The 17,569-nt window shown below is 35.0% G+C and overlaps 1 protein-coding gene across 11 annotated transcripts in view; it reads left to right on the plus strand.

Annotated features, from left to right (window-relative positions):
• RALGAPA1 (Ral GTPase activating protein catalytic subunit alpha 1) overlaps positions 1-17,569 on the plus strand; it is a 267,907-nt gene that overhangs the window by 124,215 nt on the left and 126,123 nt on the right. For all 11 annotated transcript variants that reach the window (XM_044232090.1, XM_044232095.1, XM_044232088.1 and 8 more), the window contains 7 exons: positions 125-301; positions 5,776-5,928; positions 7,562-7,755; positions 8,006-8,104; positions 9,220-9,375; positions 10,783-10,911; positions 14,908-15,033. In XM_044232090.1, the coding sequence (XP_044088025.1) occupies positions 125-301; positions 5,776-5,928; positions 7,562-7,755; positions 8,006-8,104; positions 9,220-9,375; positions 10,783-10,911; positions 14,908-15,033 (1,034 nt within the window). The remainder of the gene's footprint in view (positions 1-124; positions 302-5,775; positions 5,929-7,561; positions 7,756-8,005; positions 8,105-9,219; positions 9,376-10,782; positions 10,912-14,907; positions 15,034-17,569) is intronic.

Genomic DNA, 17,569 nt, shown 5'->3' on the forward strand with positions numbered 1-17,569 from the left:
TGACTTGAGCCGAAGGCAGACACTTAACTGACTGAGCCACCCAGACACCCCGTTTTGTCTTTTTTGTAAATACTTTTGTTTTATAATTGAGACTTCTATGTACTAGCATTTCTTCTTCCTTTAGATTTTGGCTTTGGAGCTGATGCTGGGATTACGTCCTCTGCTGATGTGGATTCAGGTTCTGGCCATCATCAGAGTGCTGAAGAGCAGGAAGTGGCTAGTCTAACCACACTTCAGATAGATTCTGAAACAAGCAGTCTTAATCAACAGGCTTTCTCCGCTGAAGTTGCAACGGTTACTGGTAAAGTTACTCAAGGGAATGTCTTCTTTAAGTGCATATTTTAAGCCACCAAAGAATCTGTTTAGGATTTTATTTGATAGGTTTTAAGTATTACTTCTTAGAGTTTAAGCATTATGTTTTCATCTATCTTTATGTAACAATGGAGGGAAAAAATGCATTAATGTAAGAGTGTCTTAGCCTAGAGTCTACATGCTAAATTTCAGGGGATTAGCTGAACTCCTGATATTGTATACAGAATTTTATATATGTTTGCATCACTGCATTTCCTGTAGTGATTTTTAGATTACCAAAAAATAGTTGAGAAGTATTATCTTCTTTTCACTGTGTTTTAGAGTCAGCCCAGATTTTTAATGATTTCTTTAACAAAGTATTTATTATAGAAACTGTAGAGAATACTGCCTAATAGAAGGCCTATTTATCAATATACTAATAGTCTGTATTAATACAGTGAATTATGCTTTTCAGCAGATTTTTTATGTGGTCAAATATATGATGAGTGGGATCTAGGAAATTCAGTTATGAAATACAAGATCACATTATTGCAAGGTTCTTGGTCTCTGGTCACTGTAGTGACCACTGTAGTGACCAGAGGGATCCTGGGAAGCTAGTAGCACATAGATTAGTGGTTCCACTGGATGATCCAAATTTCCTCTGGTTCTCACTGTCTTTTAATGCCCTTTGATGGGTGATTATCCATTCCAGGTTTTTTTTTTTTTAAGCTTTTATTATTTGAGAAGAGCGAGAGAGCACGAACAGGGGATAAAGGTAGAGGGAGAAGCAGACTCCCCGCTTGAGCAGGGAGCCCGAGGCAGGACTCAATTCCAGGACCCCAGGATCCTTACCTGAGCTACCCTGGCTCCCCTGAAAGTTCTTAATTCTCCTCCCATTCCACACCGTCCTCCCCTTTGTCATGGCAACCACCAGTTAGTTCTCCATATCTGTGGGGCTGGGTTTTATTTTGTTTTGTTTTACTTTTTAGATTCCACATATAAATGGAATCATATGATATTTGTCTTTTTCTGTTTAATTTACTTCACTTAGCATAATACTGTCGAGGTTGTTGCAAATGTCAAAATTTCATTCTTTTTTGTGACTGAATAGTATTCCATTGTCTATAAAAACCACATCTTTATCCATTTATCCTTAAGTGGACTCTTAGGTTATTTCTGTACCTTGGCTGTTGTAAGTAATGCTGCAATGAACATAGGGATACAAATACCTCTTTGAATTAGTGTTTTTCTTTTCTTTAGATAGATACCCAGTAGTGAAAGTACTAGATCATACGGTGGTTCTACTTTTAATTTTTTGAGGAACCTCCGTATTGTTTTCCAGAGTGGCTGGAAGGTTTAGTGGTGTTGAGCATCTTTTCATGTGTCTGTTGGTCATCTGTATGTGTTCTTTTGAAAAATATTCAGATCTTTTGCCCTTTTTTAATTGGATTGTTTTTTGTTATTGAGGTAAAGGAGTTCTTTATATATTTTATATATTTATTGTGTTCTATGAATCCTTTTATATATATGTTAGGCCCTTATCAGATATATGATTTGGAAATATCTGCTTCAGTTTAGTAGGTTCCTTTTTTGTTTTGTCGATGGTTTTCTTCACTGTATAGAGGCTATTTAGTTTGATATAGCTCCACTCGTTTATTTTTGCTTTTGTTTCCCTTGCCTGAACAGATATCTAAAAAACATCGCTAAGATCAATGTGAAGGAGCTTACTGCCTATGTTTTCTTCTATAAGTTTTATGTTTTCAGGTCTTCAATTCATTTTGAGTTGATTTTTTTGTATGATATAAAGTAGTAGTTTAGTTCTATCCTTTTACATATAGCTGTCCAGTTTTCCCAACAGCATTTATTGAAGAGACTATCCTTTCTCCATTGTATCTTTTACCCTCCTTTATTGTAAATTCGTTGACCATATATGCATGGTTTTTTTTTCTAGCTCTCTGTTCTGTAGATCTCTGTGTCTGTTTTTATGCCAATACCACACTGTTTTAATTACTATAGCTTTGTAGTATAATTTGAAATAGGGAACAAGATACCTCCAACTTTGTTCCTCTTTCTTAAGATTGTTTTGGCTAGTTAGTCTTTTGTTATTTCATACAAATTTTAAAATTATTTATTCTAGTTCTGTGAAAAATACTGTTGGTATTTTGATAGGGATTGCATTGAATCTGTACATTGTTTTGGGTGGTATGGACATTTTAACAATATTAGTTCTTCCAACTCATGAGCGTGGCATATCTTTCCATTTATTTGTGTCTTCTTTAGTTTCTTTCGTCAGTGTCTCCTAGTTTTCACTATATAGGTCTTTCACCTCCTTAGTTAAATTTATTCCTAGGTATTTTATTCTTTTTGATGTGATTATAAATGGGATTGTTTGTAGTTCATTATTAGGGTGCAGAAACACAGCAGAGTTTTTACATATTAATTTTATATTCTGCAATTTTACTGAATTCATGTATTCTGACAGTTTTTTGATGGAATCTTCAGGGTTTTCTATATATAGTACCATATGATTGGCATATAGTGATAGTTTTAATTCTTCCTTTCCAATTTGTGTACCTCTTATTCCTTTTTCTTAACTAATTGCTAAGGTAGGATTTCTAATACTATGTTGAATAAAAGTGGGGATAGTGGGCAAGCTTTCACATTTCACCAGTGAATATGATATTAGATGCTAATTTGTTGTATATGGCCTTTATTATTATATTGAGGTGCATTCCCATTATACCCAGTTTGTTGAGACTTTTATCATTAATGGGTATTGAATTTTGTCAAATACTTTTCTGTATCTGGTGAAATAACCATATGATTTTTATCTTTCCTTTTGTTAATATGGTGTTAGCACATTGGTTGATTTGTAGATGTTGAACCAACTTTGTCTCCCAGGAATAAATCCCGCTTGAGCATGGTGTATGATTGTTTTTCTGTGTTGTTGAACTCAATTTGCTAATATTTTGTTGAGGATTTTTGCATCTCTGTTCATTAGGGGTATTGGCCTCTAATTTTCTTTTGTGGTGTCCTTGCCTAGTTTTGGTATGAGGGTAACACTGGCCTTGTAAAATGAGTTTGGAAGTTTTCTTTCCTCTTCAGTTTTTTGGAAGAGTTTGAGAGGGATAGGTGTTAAGACTTCTTTGGTGTTTTGCAGAATTCACCAGCAAAGCTGGGTGATCCTGCAATTTTGTTTATTAGGAGGTTTTTGATTACTGATTCAGTCTCCTTACTAGTGATTTGTCTATTCAGATTTCTGTTTCTTCATGATTGAATCCGTAAGTAATGTTGCAATGAACATTACATTGACCAGTTTGTGGGGGTATAATTGTTCATAGTAGTCTCTTATGATCCTTTGTATTTTTGTGGTATTTGTATTTGTATTTCTTTCATTTCTGACTTTATTTGAGCTCTTTTTTCTTCTTGTGGATCTGTGTGAAGGATTGTCATTTTTACCTTTTCAAAGAATCAGCCTTTAGTTTCATTCATCTTCTTTATTGTCTTTTTAGTCTCTATTTTATTAATTTCTGCTCTGATCTTATATTATTTCTTTCCTTCTACTGACTTTGGGCTTTGTTCTTTTTTTTTTTCCCCCTAAGTTTCCTAGGTGGAACTTAAATTGTTTATTTGAGATTTCTCTTTTCTTGAGCCAGGCCTGTATTGCTATGAAATTCTTTTTTAGAACCATTTTTGTTGCATTCCATAGGTTTTGGTATGTTATATTTCTGTTTTCATTTATTTCTAGGTATTTTTTCTCCTTTAAGTTTCCATTCACCCTGTAGTTATTTAGTAACATGTTTAGTCTTCATGTATTTGTAGTTTTTCCAGTTTTCTTCGGGTAGTTGATTTCTAGCTTCATACTGTTGTGGTCAGAAAAGATGCTTGATAAGATTTTGGTGTGCTGGGGCACCTGGGTGGCTCAGTGGGTTAAGCCGCTGCCTTCGGCTCAGGTCATGATCTCAGGGTCCTGGGATCGAGCCCCGCATTGGGCTCTCTGCTCAGCAGGGAGCCTGCTTCCTCCTCTCTCTCTGTCTGTCTTTCTGCCTAATTGTGATCTCTGGCTATCAAATAAATAAAATTAAAAAAAAAAAAGATTTCGGTGTGCTGAATTTATTGAGACTTGTTGTGTGACCTAATATGTGATCTTTCCTGGAGAAAGTTCCATTTATGTTTGAGAAGAGTATATTCTGCTTTGGATGGATTGTTCTGTACATACCAGTTAAGTCCATCTGGTCTAATGCGTCATTTAAGCCCAATCTTTCTTTGTTGATTTTCTTTTAAAAAGACCTAATATTTTAGGGGCTTGCTTGGTACTAGTAGCACTCCCATACAACCACCACAAATTGTTCATATAGTATTAATTTATGGTATACATTATTTAAATTGACAGGAGTTTCTGTTATTTGCCAGACACCATACTATGCACTGGCAGTATGTCAGTATGTAACCACAGATACAGTCCCTGTTCTTACAGAGTATATGCACTAGTGAAGATATTTAAAAGTGAATAGTTTCAGGTCAGTGTGACAAGTGATATAATGGTGAGGAACAAGTGCAAAGAGCAGAGATTACTTATTTACCCCAGATATATCAACATGGGGTAGGCTTCTCAGGAAGGGGTGTCTAAGGTGAAACCTGAAAAATAAAAAGTTAACCAGACTTATGGGAACAGGATAAGGGCTCCATGCAAAGGGAAAAATATGTGGAAAAGGCCAGAGGTATGCTATGTATTCTGATAAATACCAGCAGTTTACTTTCTATGACTAGAACTTAAAAGTACTAGGGGAATTATGGAGTTGTAATAAAGTTGCAGAAAGACTGGAAAACCACACACTAAAAAGTTTGCACTTATGCTGTGTCCAGTAAAGAGGCATAAAATCCATAGAAGGATTTTAAATGTGGGAGTACATTCAGATTAGATTTTTAGATTTTTTTTGCTGCCTTACAAAAAATGGATTGGGAAGAAAGGAGAGTGTGTGTGTGTGTGTGTGTGTGTGTGTGTGTGTGTGGTGGGGGAGAAACTGAAGACTGGGGACCACCAGGGCCTGTGTGTATGTGTGTGTGTGTGTGTGTGTGTGTGTGTGTGTGTGGTGGGGGAGAGACTGAACACTGGGGCTCACCAGGGCAGATTTTGAATTGCTCCAAGTCTGAAGTTAGTGAAATAGAGTAGCAGTGGGTCCTAGAGTTTCTGTAGCTAGACCAGGAATGGGAGTAGACATTCTCACTCTCACTGATGGCTTCTATGAACTGGTAAGTCCAGTTCTAATTCCATATGAGTCCCATGGAAGAAATCAAATGAGACCCCTAGATATAAAATCTTGTACTATATTTTTATTTTATTTACCTCTTTGGCCAACTTGTAACCTGTTATATCCTTTGATATGGTTCAGTTGTGTTTTATTGGGGTTTTAAGCATTACATCTTAGGTAGAGGGTGTTGAATATTCTCTTTATTGTAATTTTTATTAAATTGTCTTTACAGGTTCAGAAAGTGCTTCTCCAGTCCATTCAGCTCTGGGATCCAGGTCACAGACACCTTCTCCTTCCACACTGAATATAGATAACATGGAACAGAAAGATCTGCAGCTTGATGAGAAGCTCCACCATTCTGTTCTTCAGACTCCAGATGACCTAGGCAATATTTGGAAATTAGATACTTGCCATTTTTCCTTTCAGAGCATTAATGTTAGGAGATCTTATTATCTAAATTATTTAAAATTTTGTTTTTGAGAGGGATAATTAAGAGACAAATCAGTTGATTTATCACTATATTATGTAGGTTCTGTAGAGTAGGGAAATGTTAACAGTGATGGTTAAAACTGCAGTGTTTTGTGTTTTCTTTTATTTCATTGGGTTTACACCAGACTCTTATTTTCTATTATCGTGAGAGACAATTTGGTAACTTTTTTATAATACAATCAGTTATTATACATTTTATGTGGAAAGAAAAAAAGTCAAACATGAGAGGTAAAGGATTTACATATAGTTAGAATGAACTTAGAAATTATGAGCACACTGAGATACTATCAAGTAGGAATAATCCTTACCAACTTAGTAATTATTTTGCCTTTTCCTTTATATACACTGAATAGGATAATGGTTTTTTTTTTTTTTAATTTATTTATGACAGAGAGACACAGCAAGAGAGGGAACACAACAAGCATAGGGGAGCTGGAGAGGGAGAAGCAGGCTCCCCACTGAGCAGGGAGCCCAATATGGGGCTTGATCCCAGGATGCTGGGATCACAACCTGAGCCAAAGGCAGATGCTTAACAACTGAGCCACCCAGGTGCTCCGATGGATTTTTTTTTAAGCTGAAGGAGACCTATAGTGATGTTAGCTAAACCATCTATTTTACAGTGAGGAAGTGTAGCCATAGGAATTCTGCTCTCTTGTGCTCACTTGTGCTCTCTTGCTCTCTCTGTCAAATAAATAAATAAAATATTAAAAAAAAAAGATTTGGGAAGCCTGGGTGGCTCAGTCGGTTAAGCCGCTGCCTTCAGCTCAGGTCATGACCCAGGGTCCTGGGATCGATTGAGTCCCTCACTGGGCTTCTTGCTTGGCAGGGAGCCTGCTTATCTCTCTGCGTCTGCCTGCCACTCTGCCTGCTAGTGCACTCTCTCTCTCTCTCTGAAAAATTAAGTAATTTGTACAACATTACATAATTAATGACAGAAATGAGACTAGGATCCAAGGTTACCTATATTTCTTACATATAATCTTGCCAATTTCATTAAGCAAAAGAAATGTAATTATAGAAATTTTAAATTATGTTTAAGTTTTAGTAAAAATGTTAATTTTCCCATGTTATTATCATATCTCTTTTCATGCTAGGCTTGACTTAATTGTGATATACATTTCTTTGAAATTTTAAGTACAAAAAAACAGGCTTATGAAGACTTCCTATAGGAACTGCCTTCAGCCTGAGATATTCTATTAATTGATGCTTTAACCTGAAGTGACCATTTGCTGAAAGAGAGATTATGTACTTATAAATATGACCTTTATATCAACTATAATAAATTTATCTAGTATCTGCATCATTTCCTCCTTAGGTAAATCTTAGTACAGGTGGTATTGAATAAGTAATTACTGCCATAATAAGGAATTATGAACTGGTTGATTTTAATCAGGAAAAAATAACACTAATGTATAATGACACTTTAAAAATTCACTTTTGTAGATATTTAAGTTTATTATTTTGACTCCTTTGTGTTTTGTGATCAATTCTTTAGAAAAATTACTGACACTAGTGTATTTTTTCTACAGAAATCAGTGAATTTCCATCTGAATGTTGTAGTGTGATGGCAGGGGGTACACTCACAGGATGGCATGCTGATGTTGCTACTGTAATGTGGCGAAGAATGCTAGGCATTTTGGGAGATGTCAACGCTATTATGGATCCTGAAATACATGCTCAAGTTTTTGATTACCTCTGTGAACTTTGGCAAAATCTAGCTAAGGTAAAAACAAAAACAAAAAAAAACAAAACATAAGAGGAGAAAGAAAGAAAAGTTAAGAAGTGGAAGCCTTAGATGTCATAGCTACCCACCACCCCACCTTGCTATAAACTGGTTCCTAGCAAGGTGAAGTCACTTAACCATGTTTAAATATATAATTAATGATAGGAACTGGAATTAAACTCAAGTTTAAGATAAAACAAACTGGAAGAGCACTTTTATAGGTGTGTTGCATTTTATTTGAAAATTACAGATTAGAGATAACCTTGGCATTTCAACTGATAACCTGACCTCCCCTTCACCGCCAGTTTTGATTCCTCCACTGAGAATTCTTACACCTTGGCTTTTCAAGGTAAGCTTAAGATATAAAATGTTAATTTAAAAGGTTCATTTAGTAAATACATATGTAATCAGTTTTATATAGTCTTCTAGAACACTTAGTTTTTAACTAGTCATTAGGGGTTATATAAGGGGAGAATGGGCACAGCAAAATTATTATACAGGTGCATCATTTTTACTTATTTAATAAAACAAAAATGAATGTAGAAAATTATGTTTTTATTATATTTAAGTGAAGTGTAGATCTCAAATTTGTGTTAGAATGTGCTCTATATTTTTAAAGATTGAATTCTTGGGTCACCTGGGTGTCTCATTTGGTTAAGTATCTGCCTTTGTCTTGGATCATGATCACAAGATCCTGGGATTTAGCCTCCCATCGCACTCCCTGCTCAGAGGAGCCGGCTTCTCCCTCTTCCTCTACAGCTCTTCCGCTTGTGCTCTCTTGCTCTCTCTGTCAAATAAAAAAATAAAATATTAAAAAAAAAAAAAAGATTTGGGAAGCCTGGGTGGCTCAGTCGGTTAAGCCGCTGCCTTCGGCTCAGGTCATGATCCCAGGGTACTGGGATCGAGTCCCTCATTGGGCTTCTTGCTTAGCAGGGAGCCTGCTTCTGTCTCTGCGTCTGCCTGCCACTCTACCTGCTTGTGCACTCTCTCTCCCTGACAAATAAATAAATAAAATATTTTTTAAAAGATTTAATTCTTGGGCGCCTGGGTGGCTCAGTGGGTTGGGCCGCTGCCTTCGGCTCGGGTCATGATCTCAGGGTCCTGGGATCAAGCCCCACATCAGGCTCTCTGCTCAGCGGGGAGCCTGCTTCCCCCTCTCTCTCTGCCTGCCTCTCTGCCTACTTGTGATTTCTCTCTCTCTGTCAAATAAATAAATAAAATCTTTAAAAAAAAAAAAAGATTTAATTCTTTTGAATATTATTTTATATGTTTGGTGCATTTTCCTAAATGAAACAGTATGTGGTTATTTATACCTGTGTTTCATGTTAATATTTGCAGTAGTTTCATTGATTCATTAAGAAATTGGGCCAACATAGAAATAAATGAAAACAAATATATTGCTTGCTTTATTCAATTTAACAGTATTTGTTCTTGAATATTAAGACCAACATTTTTGAATTGTAGGCAACCATGTTGACTGATAAGTATAAACAAGGTAAATTACATGCTTACAAACTTATCTGTAATACAATGAAAAGAAGACAAGATGTTTCTCCAAACAGAGATTTTCTAACACATTTCTACAATATAATGCATTGTGGATTACTTCATATTGATCAGGTAAATATATACTTTCTAACCAGTTGCTTTATAAACTTATCTTTGAGTCTTGATTTTTAACTCTTAACTTTTAAGGTGTAGAATTAAAAATGCTCTCTTATGTAGTCATTTTATTTACAAGTTTCTTCCGTTTTGTAACCTAATTTGTTTTTGAAACATAGTTGAAAAGCCATTATAGTTAGATGACCAACTTGTTTATTAAATGTATCTTTCCTCTAACAACTAGTTCTCCGTTTTGCAGATATTAAGCCATCTTTTGCTTAGACTGACATGTTTCTTTAATGTTCTAATGCACTTATTCTTGGGCGTTTTGTAATTGTTACTTAATAATTGGCTCTTGAGGCATATGGATTTGCTCATCTAGTCATGAAACAGAGGTTTTTTCTACTTTAAGAGTTAGCACATCATGTTTTCTCTTTTTCATAGATTGTATTAGTATAGTGACAGTTCTGTTGACTTGGCATTCGTATAAATGCAATCATTGCATTAGCCAGTCATAAATATTACTCTAGAACATTACTTCAGGGGTTTTGATCCCGGCCATAAAACCTATGGGAAACCTATGGTTTCCAAAAAAAACAAAAAACCCTATGGGAGGTTGTAAGTCATGGTAATGAAACATTTTAATCATGATGGGCTTAAATTTCACTTGCAGTTCATTTGAAGAGCATTAAACTAATTTTGAAAGAGGTAATTATATCTCTCTTCCCCCAAAATGAAAATATTTCTTGCATTAATTTGAAGTGGTTACTTATAGTGTTCTACCTTATAAACATGTCTCAAAATGACACCTTTAATTACTTGTCAGAGAAACCTTTTGTTTAGGATAAATCGGATTGAGTAAGACAGTGTAAAACACTGCATTTTCATGTTGAATTCCAAAGGCAAAGTGAATGAATAACCAAGTTAAGGATACTCCCTCAAAAATGCCTAGGTCTGTATTTCTGAGACTAGATATTTGCCATCAAAGGGCTTCAGTTTATCTAATAAAGAGAATCCCTGCAGTTGTCACATAATAGGTCTTGCAACTTTAGAGATCAGAGATCTCACATGGAAGCGAGTAGATGAGAGAAGCAGCCACTCTGCAGTTCAGTTTCATGATACGTGGGTCTTATGTTTTCAACCCCCTGAAGCAAAGAGCTGTCCAGCTTGCTCTCAAGTGCAAAAAAAAAAAAAAAAGCTATATTGATGTCAGTTAAATAAATGCTTTAAGTTTACTTTCCTTTGGCAGAATATAATATTAAGCATGGATTAATTAGAAGAATTAAAATTAGTCTTTCCAGTTAGGCAGTGAATAGTAATTGCCCGTTTTACTGTTTCATATGTTACCTTTTTTTAAGGATATTGATTAGCTGATACCCAAGATTAATTTATGATATTCTTTTCCCTTCTTTGCTTACTCCTAAGGATATTGTCAATACAATCATCAAGCACTGCTCACCTCAATTTTTTTCACTTGGTTTGCCTGGTGCCACAATGCTTATTATGGATTTTATTGTAGCAGCTGGTAGAGTGGCTTCTTCAGCTTTTCTCAATGTAAGTTTTTATTTCCTGTTCTTCATAATATAACAGACTGTAGTTAAACAGGGCTCAACTCAAAGCAACAAAGGAGGAGCCCTTGTTAATAAGGTTAACAAGCTGATGTTTAGGAAAATTTACAGTTTAACTGAAGTTACTTTTTTTAATGTAAATTTTGAAACACAAGAAAGTACTAAAATTGAAAAATTGACGCATGAGCTATAAAAATGGATTCAATCTGATAAGCAAAACAAAATATAAAATTGAGAAAATCTAAGGAATCAAGTAGAGGGAGGGAAGAAACTAAAGAGAGGGCAATGGGCCATAGCAAAAGAGATGGACCAGAAGTGAGATAATTCGAAAGTGTGCTGTAGGAGGAAACTCTCAACTCTGAAACAGCATGTGAGGATTTTTATAATAGGTATGGAGCTGTGAGACAATCCCAGGTAACTCACTAAAATTGGAACCTGCTCATATTTAAGTATGAGATAAACTAAAGATGAAGACAGTAGCTGGTTTACAGTGCTAAAGAGTTTAGATTTCATCCCAAGGAAGAATGACTAGCATTGAGGGATTTTACACAAGGAGTGACATGATCAAATTTCTACTTGAGAAGGATCACTCTGGTGCAAAGTATAAATGAGAAATAACAATTAATTAAAAGTCTACTAGAATAGGGGCGCCTGGGTGGCTCAGTGGCTTAAGCCGCTGCCTTCGGCTCAGGTCATGATCCCAGGGTCCTGGGATCGAGTCCCACATCGGGCTCTCTGCTGAGCGGAGAGCCTGCTTTCCTCTCTCTCTCTGCCTGCCTCTCTGCCTACTTGTGATCTCTGTCTGTCAAATAAATAAATAAATAATCTTAAAAAAAAAAAAAGTCTACTAAAATAAACTAAGAATGTTGGGGAAAGAAGAATCAGTCATACTTGACATCATTTTGTAACTTAGAAAGCTGTTTAATATACATTATTTCACTTATAAGCTGTGTTAAAGACCAACAGTGAATGAGAAGGAATTCTCTCTATTTGGAGGATAGTAGGCTGCCTAGTAGAGATCACTTCTGAGATATCAGGAGGGCTATTGCATGTACAAGGCAGGAGCTCAAAGGACATGTCAGGACTGAAATGGAAAGCTGGGAGACAGTAGCTTTTACATGTTACTGAAGGCCATGAAACTGGATGCATTCACCTAGTGGAAATGTTCAAATAAGGGAAGAACCTGTATTTATAGCTAGTTGTTAACCCTGTTTCTCCAGTTCTGTAAGAACAGTGATCGCTTCTTACTCATCTTGATACCTCCAGGACCTAGCACAGCACCATGCTTATACAGATATATATTTTTTTAATTGTTAACTACTATAGAATGTATGGCAATAAATAAGTACCAATAGGAGAAGCTCAATATAAATGGTTAAAAGCATAGAGTATAGGGGCACCTGGGTGGCTCAGTTGGTTAAATATCTGACTTTAGCTCATGTCATGATCTCAGGGTCCTGGGATCGAGCTCCATCCACATCAGGCTCCATACTGAACAAGAGAGTCTGCTTCTCCCTCTCTCCCTGCTCCTACCCCATGCTTGTGCTTGCTCTCCTCTCTCTCCCTCTCTTTCAATATAAATAAATAAATAAATATCATTTTTTAAAAAATGGAGTCTAGAGCCAAACTCTAGGGTTCAAATCCTACCTCTGCCATTTAGTAGATATGAGACCTTGTGCTGATTAGTTAATTTCTGTGTGTCTTGGTTTCTTCATTTATAAAATGGAGATAACCTTCTTCATAGGGTAATTTTATAAGGATTAAATTAATTAACATTTGGAACATGCTTGGAACACTTTGTGGACACTTGTATATGTGCAGTATAAGAGTTTGTTTAATAAAATTAGTTGGTAATTCAGACAAAGGAGAGATTCCTTTTTGTATAGGGACATCAGGAATATTTCGTGGAAAAGATATTTGAATAGTCCTTGAAAGATTATTAGTAATTTTATACGTGAAAATATTGATGAGGGAAGGTATGCCAGGAGGGAAACAAGCATGAATAAGCTGTGTTCTAGGAATGACAAATACTCCCATCTTTTCTTGAAGCTGGTTAATCTAACTAGGGAGTAGTGGACAAAAAGAACAGAAAGGTACTTTAGATCCTAGCTACAAAAAGTGTGGTCTGCACTCCAGAAACATTTGGCATGATCTAGGTGCTTGTTAGAAATTCGGAGTCTCAGACCCCATCCCAGACTTACTAAAACAGAATGCACACTTTAACTATATTCCAAATAATTGGTATGGACATTGAAGATTGAGAAGTACTGCCTTAGACTATATTCGGAGAGTCTTGAATGTGAGGGATCAGATGATAATGCTATATTAGATAAACAGATTGAATCTGTGCTTTGGCAATATTATAATAAGTGTATTAATCTAGGAGTAGATTAAATGGAAGGCAGGTAAAGATGGTAAATAAATTACAAGGCTATTATAGCATTAGTGTACACAGATTATCAATCTCTTTGATACTGGCACAAGTTGGTAGACCTCAGAGGAGACTGATACACAAACTACTTAATTTTTTTATCAATTTACTATGAAAACAATTACTACTGAGTAGGCCAATTATTCTAGATTGACCAATCAGCACTTTTCCTGTACTTCTCAAGATTCTGCAGGAGAATTAAGCCCTAATGTCCTTACGCATCCATTTTATGTGACTAAATTTACCTCCTGTGCGTGTAGAAAGGATGCTAGTTCTGTAACATTCTTGCAAAAATTTAAAAAATAGTCATATGTTCCACATATGAAGAACACTTGTTGAGAAAGACTGCATAGGAAGACAAATAATTGCAAGAATCAAACCTGACACCCCATCCCTCTACTATAAGGTTAAGGTTAGTCTTTTCCTCTGGGTGATGTTGGAGGTACACATTCCAATCTTCATCTTTGGATTCCATTTTAGATCCCATACACATCATCTTCCTTCTGTTAATGGGCAGCTTGTTTCTTCCCCTGACAGACAGATTGTAAAATAATTGATTAGGTTTTGCCTTTCTTAATTATAATCACATTACAGTATGCTCCCATTATATCCACATACCTGAATATTCTTAGTTATCTTATCCAACTTTAAAGAAAAATCCTTAGCGATCTCTTTTAAAGTGCTGGTTTTTATCAGTTTCACTTTTATAGCTAATCTTTTTTTATTTAAAGATTTTATTTTTCTAAGTTATCTTAACACCCATCTTGGAGCTTGAATTTACAACTCTGAAATCAAGAGAGTCACGTGCTCTACCAGCTGAGCCAGCCAGGACCCCTATAACTATTTTTAAATTGGCATGGTGTCTATAGGCTTACCCTAACCTCTTGATGGTGTTGTCTTTTATCTGCAAATCTGTATTATTTTTTAAATATGGAAGTGAGTTGTTTTGTTGATGATCATAATGAAGTACTACTCCACTGCCTCTATAATAACACTTAGAAACATAAGGAAATCCTTTTGGTGACAGATTGTTGTTTTATGTGAATAGAAGTATTGTATTTCTAGCAGATTTGTTTTAGCATTTTTGTTAGGTATTATTAAACATATAAATTGGTATTGTAGGTATTTTAGTTAATAAATACACTAGTAGGTGGGTATTGGTGTTTGGTGGACATGCAAGAAGGTAGAAGAAGAAAAAGAAATGCTCAGTGCTGATACTTCAGAAATGGCTTAATATAGCTAAGGAAAAAAGATGAAAAGTTACCTTCATCTGTAGGCCAAGTATAAATTCTGACTGTATTTAGTAAGTATAATAGGCAGTGCTTTTCGCATGTGCATAATATCATAAAAACCATCTAAACTAGTGCCTGTTTTTGAAGAGACAGTTATTATTTTTATCCTTAGTTACTTTATTTATCCTTAAATAGTGACAAATACAATCTAGTGACATTGAGTCATCTGCCAATGAGTTATAACACGGTATGTTATGATGTGTGAGTTGCCTTTAAAATGAAAGTATTTATATTTTTTCTAAAAAAATCTGATACCTAGGCACCAAGAGTGGAAGCACAAGTTCTTCTGGGATCTTTGGTTTGCTTTCCTAACTTATATTGTGAACTGCCTGCTCTCCATCCCAACATTCCTGATATTGCTGTGTCTCAGTTTACAGATGTTAAGGTAGGAAATCAGATTTTCAGCGTTTAAATGATTTTATAGTAATAATGTATGGTAAAATTTGTATTCTTTCTTTTTCTTTAGAAATCCACATAATTGTTAAAGAACATTAACCAGTCATACCCCTCGGACACAAGACTGGAATGTCCATTAGCATTATAGTCTTTTGTGTTGATAACTTCTTTGGAAACATTTTCTCATTATCGTATCCATTCATATATCAGTATCTTAGGATTCTTTCATTCACTCACAGAACATTTATTGAAATATCCCATGAGGCAGGTACTGTGCTACTTCTAAGGCATCTAAGATTGAGATGGCAATAAATCTGCAAACTTGACTCTCTCTTTATTTCCACATGTGAATATATCCAACAATGTAATGGAATATTCTGTTTTGCTGTAGGAAACTGGAATTGGGGCGGGGAATCTGTGTACCTGAAGCATTATAGCTCCTGAACAGTCATGCTGATAATCAATTTTTAAACTTTTGCCTTCTCTGAAAGAAATTTCTTCAGTTTGCTGGATTTCTGTATATACTTTCATACCACCCATATTTCTCTTTATGACATTTATTATATATAATTACTTGTTTAGTGTTTGATTTATGCTTCAGACAAGTAACACAAAGTCTTATTTACTGCTGTATCCTCAGACCTTACTATACTGCTTGGCATCTGCTACTCTAGAAACATTTGTTGAGCAAGTGAATTTCACTTACACATAAAATTGTATAGCTCAGTGCAAATTTGTAATAACAGTTAATAAAAACTATAGAAATTGAGTTTTGGTCTTCAGAGATAGTGTCTTTGGTTTCTTCTGTTTTCAGAAGATCCTGAAGTCAGGGATAGGTAATAGTTTTAATTTGCTTAGGCAGTTTTGAGGTCTCTAGGGATTAGCCTAGCTACTACATACGATCTTCTTTTTAAGAGTTGCCTTATTGTCTTCTGGCCATTATATAGATAGTAATGGCTTAAATTATTTTAAAAATCAAAACAAACTTTGGGGAAGGGGTATCTCCAAAATAAAAGCTAATTCTAATAATGATAAAGAAAGCAAAAATCTCAAGAAAATGATGATTATTCTATTCTTAGCCAGAAAACTGAAGATTTAAGGGAAAATTGCATGCCATAGTGGTCATATTTAATTTTTACATTTTCACTGAAACCAGCTCTCTGTGTATTTTAAACTGCAGTCACATAGCTGCATGGAACATACCATGCTGTTTTTCAATTTTGTGCTTTTGAAAATGCATTTCTTTCTGCTTAAAACATCTATTATGTAGACCTGTTTTCCTCTTCTTTTTTTTCTTAATCACCCCCACACAAATAATCTTAGTCTTTGACCTTGATCATTTGTTAAAATCCTGTTTACTTAAGACCCTTTTGTGAAGTCTCCTATGACTTTCCAAAGTTTAACTGTTTATTCACATAGAACCTTGTATATGTCATCTTGTGTTAATAATTGTTAACAAGTCTTCCTCCCTCCCTGGAATATAAACTTCTTGAGAATATGTACTGCATCTTAACCATCCATTTCTTTCCAGCATTTAAGACAGGATCTATTGCATAGAAAGCTCTTGAGCTTAAACAATAGATATGTCCAAATTACCTTTTAATTACTAGCCACTGAGTTTGATGCTAAGTTTGCAGAGATAAGTAGAAAAGTTACTCCTCCTAGGAGCTTACAGTCTATGTAACTGATAAATGCTTTGTGAATATATGAATGAATGAATGAAATAATGATTTTTTAAGAAAAGAAACAAATAGATTCTTAATTATCAAGCCTAGTGGCATTCTTGTTTTCCTCTTCTTAGCCACTATGGTATTTGACCCATGTTGAAATTCCTGACCTTCCTAAGTCTTTTCAACTTTGACTTACGTTGCACAGATCCATCTTGATTTATTACTTGTTTCTCTAAATATTCTAGGACTCCTTAATAAACTAGTGTTCTTTCTCTGCCTGCTAAACATAAACTTACTATAAGATCCTCTCTTTAGATAATTGTTTTCTCTTTATTCTCTTTTGAATATTTTATTCATTTATATAATTTTAACTATTATTTAGCACTTACCCCTAAACTCAAACATTGTAATGTTTTACAAATTATCAAAAAAAGAGGAGGCTTGCTTTTAAATAAATATTTCTCAAAGTTTTGAAAAGATGCCCATACTTTTAAGCAAGTAAATGTTTTAATTCTTATAGTGAGCTTTTTATTAATTTTTTAATCAGGAAAAAAGATTCTTTTTGAAACATACATATTTGGTTGTAAATTTCAGAAATCGTTTATTTTAGTCTTTTTGTGCTGCTGTAACAAAATACTACCAAAAAAAAAAAAATACTACCAACTGGGTCGCTTATGAACAACAGACATTTATTTCTCATAGTTCTGGAGGCTAATAAGTCCAAAATCAAGCCTGCAGCAGAGTTGCATTCTGATGAGGGTCCTCTCACTGGTTCATAGCTGGCACCTTCTCACTGTGTCTTCACAAACTGGAAGGAACTGGGTTCTTTGGCAGTCTCTTTTATAAGAGCATTAA

The sequence above is a fragment of the Neovison vison genome, chromosome 13 (assembly GCF_020171115.1).
Source record: "Neovison vison isolate M4711 chromosome 13, ASM_NN_V1, whole genome shotgun sequence".
Classification (NCBI taxonomy): domain Eukaryota; kingdom Metazoa; phylum Chordata; class Mammalia; order Carnivora; family Mustelidae; genus Neogale; species Neogale vison.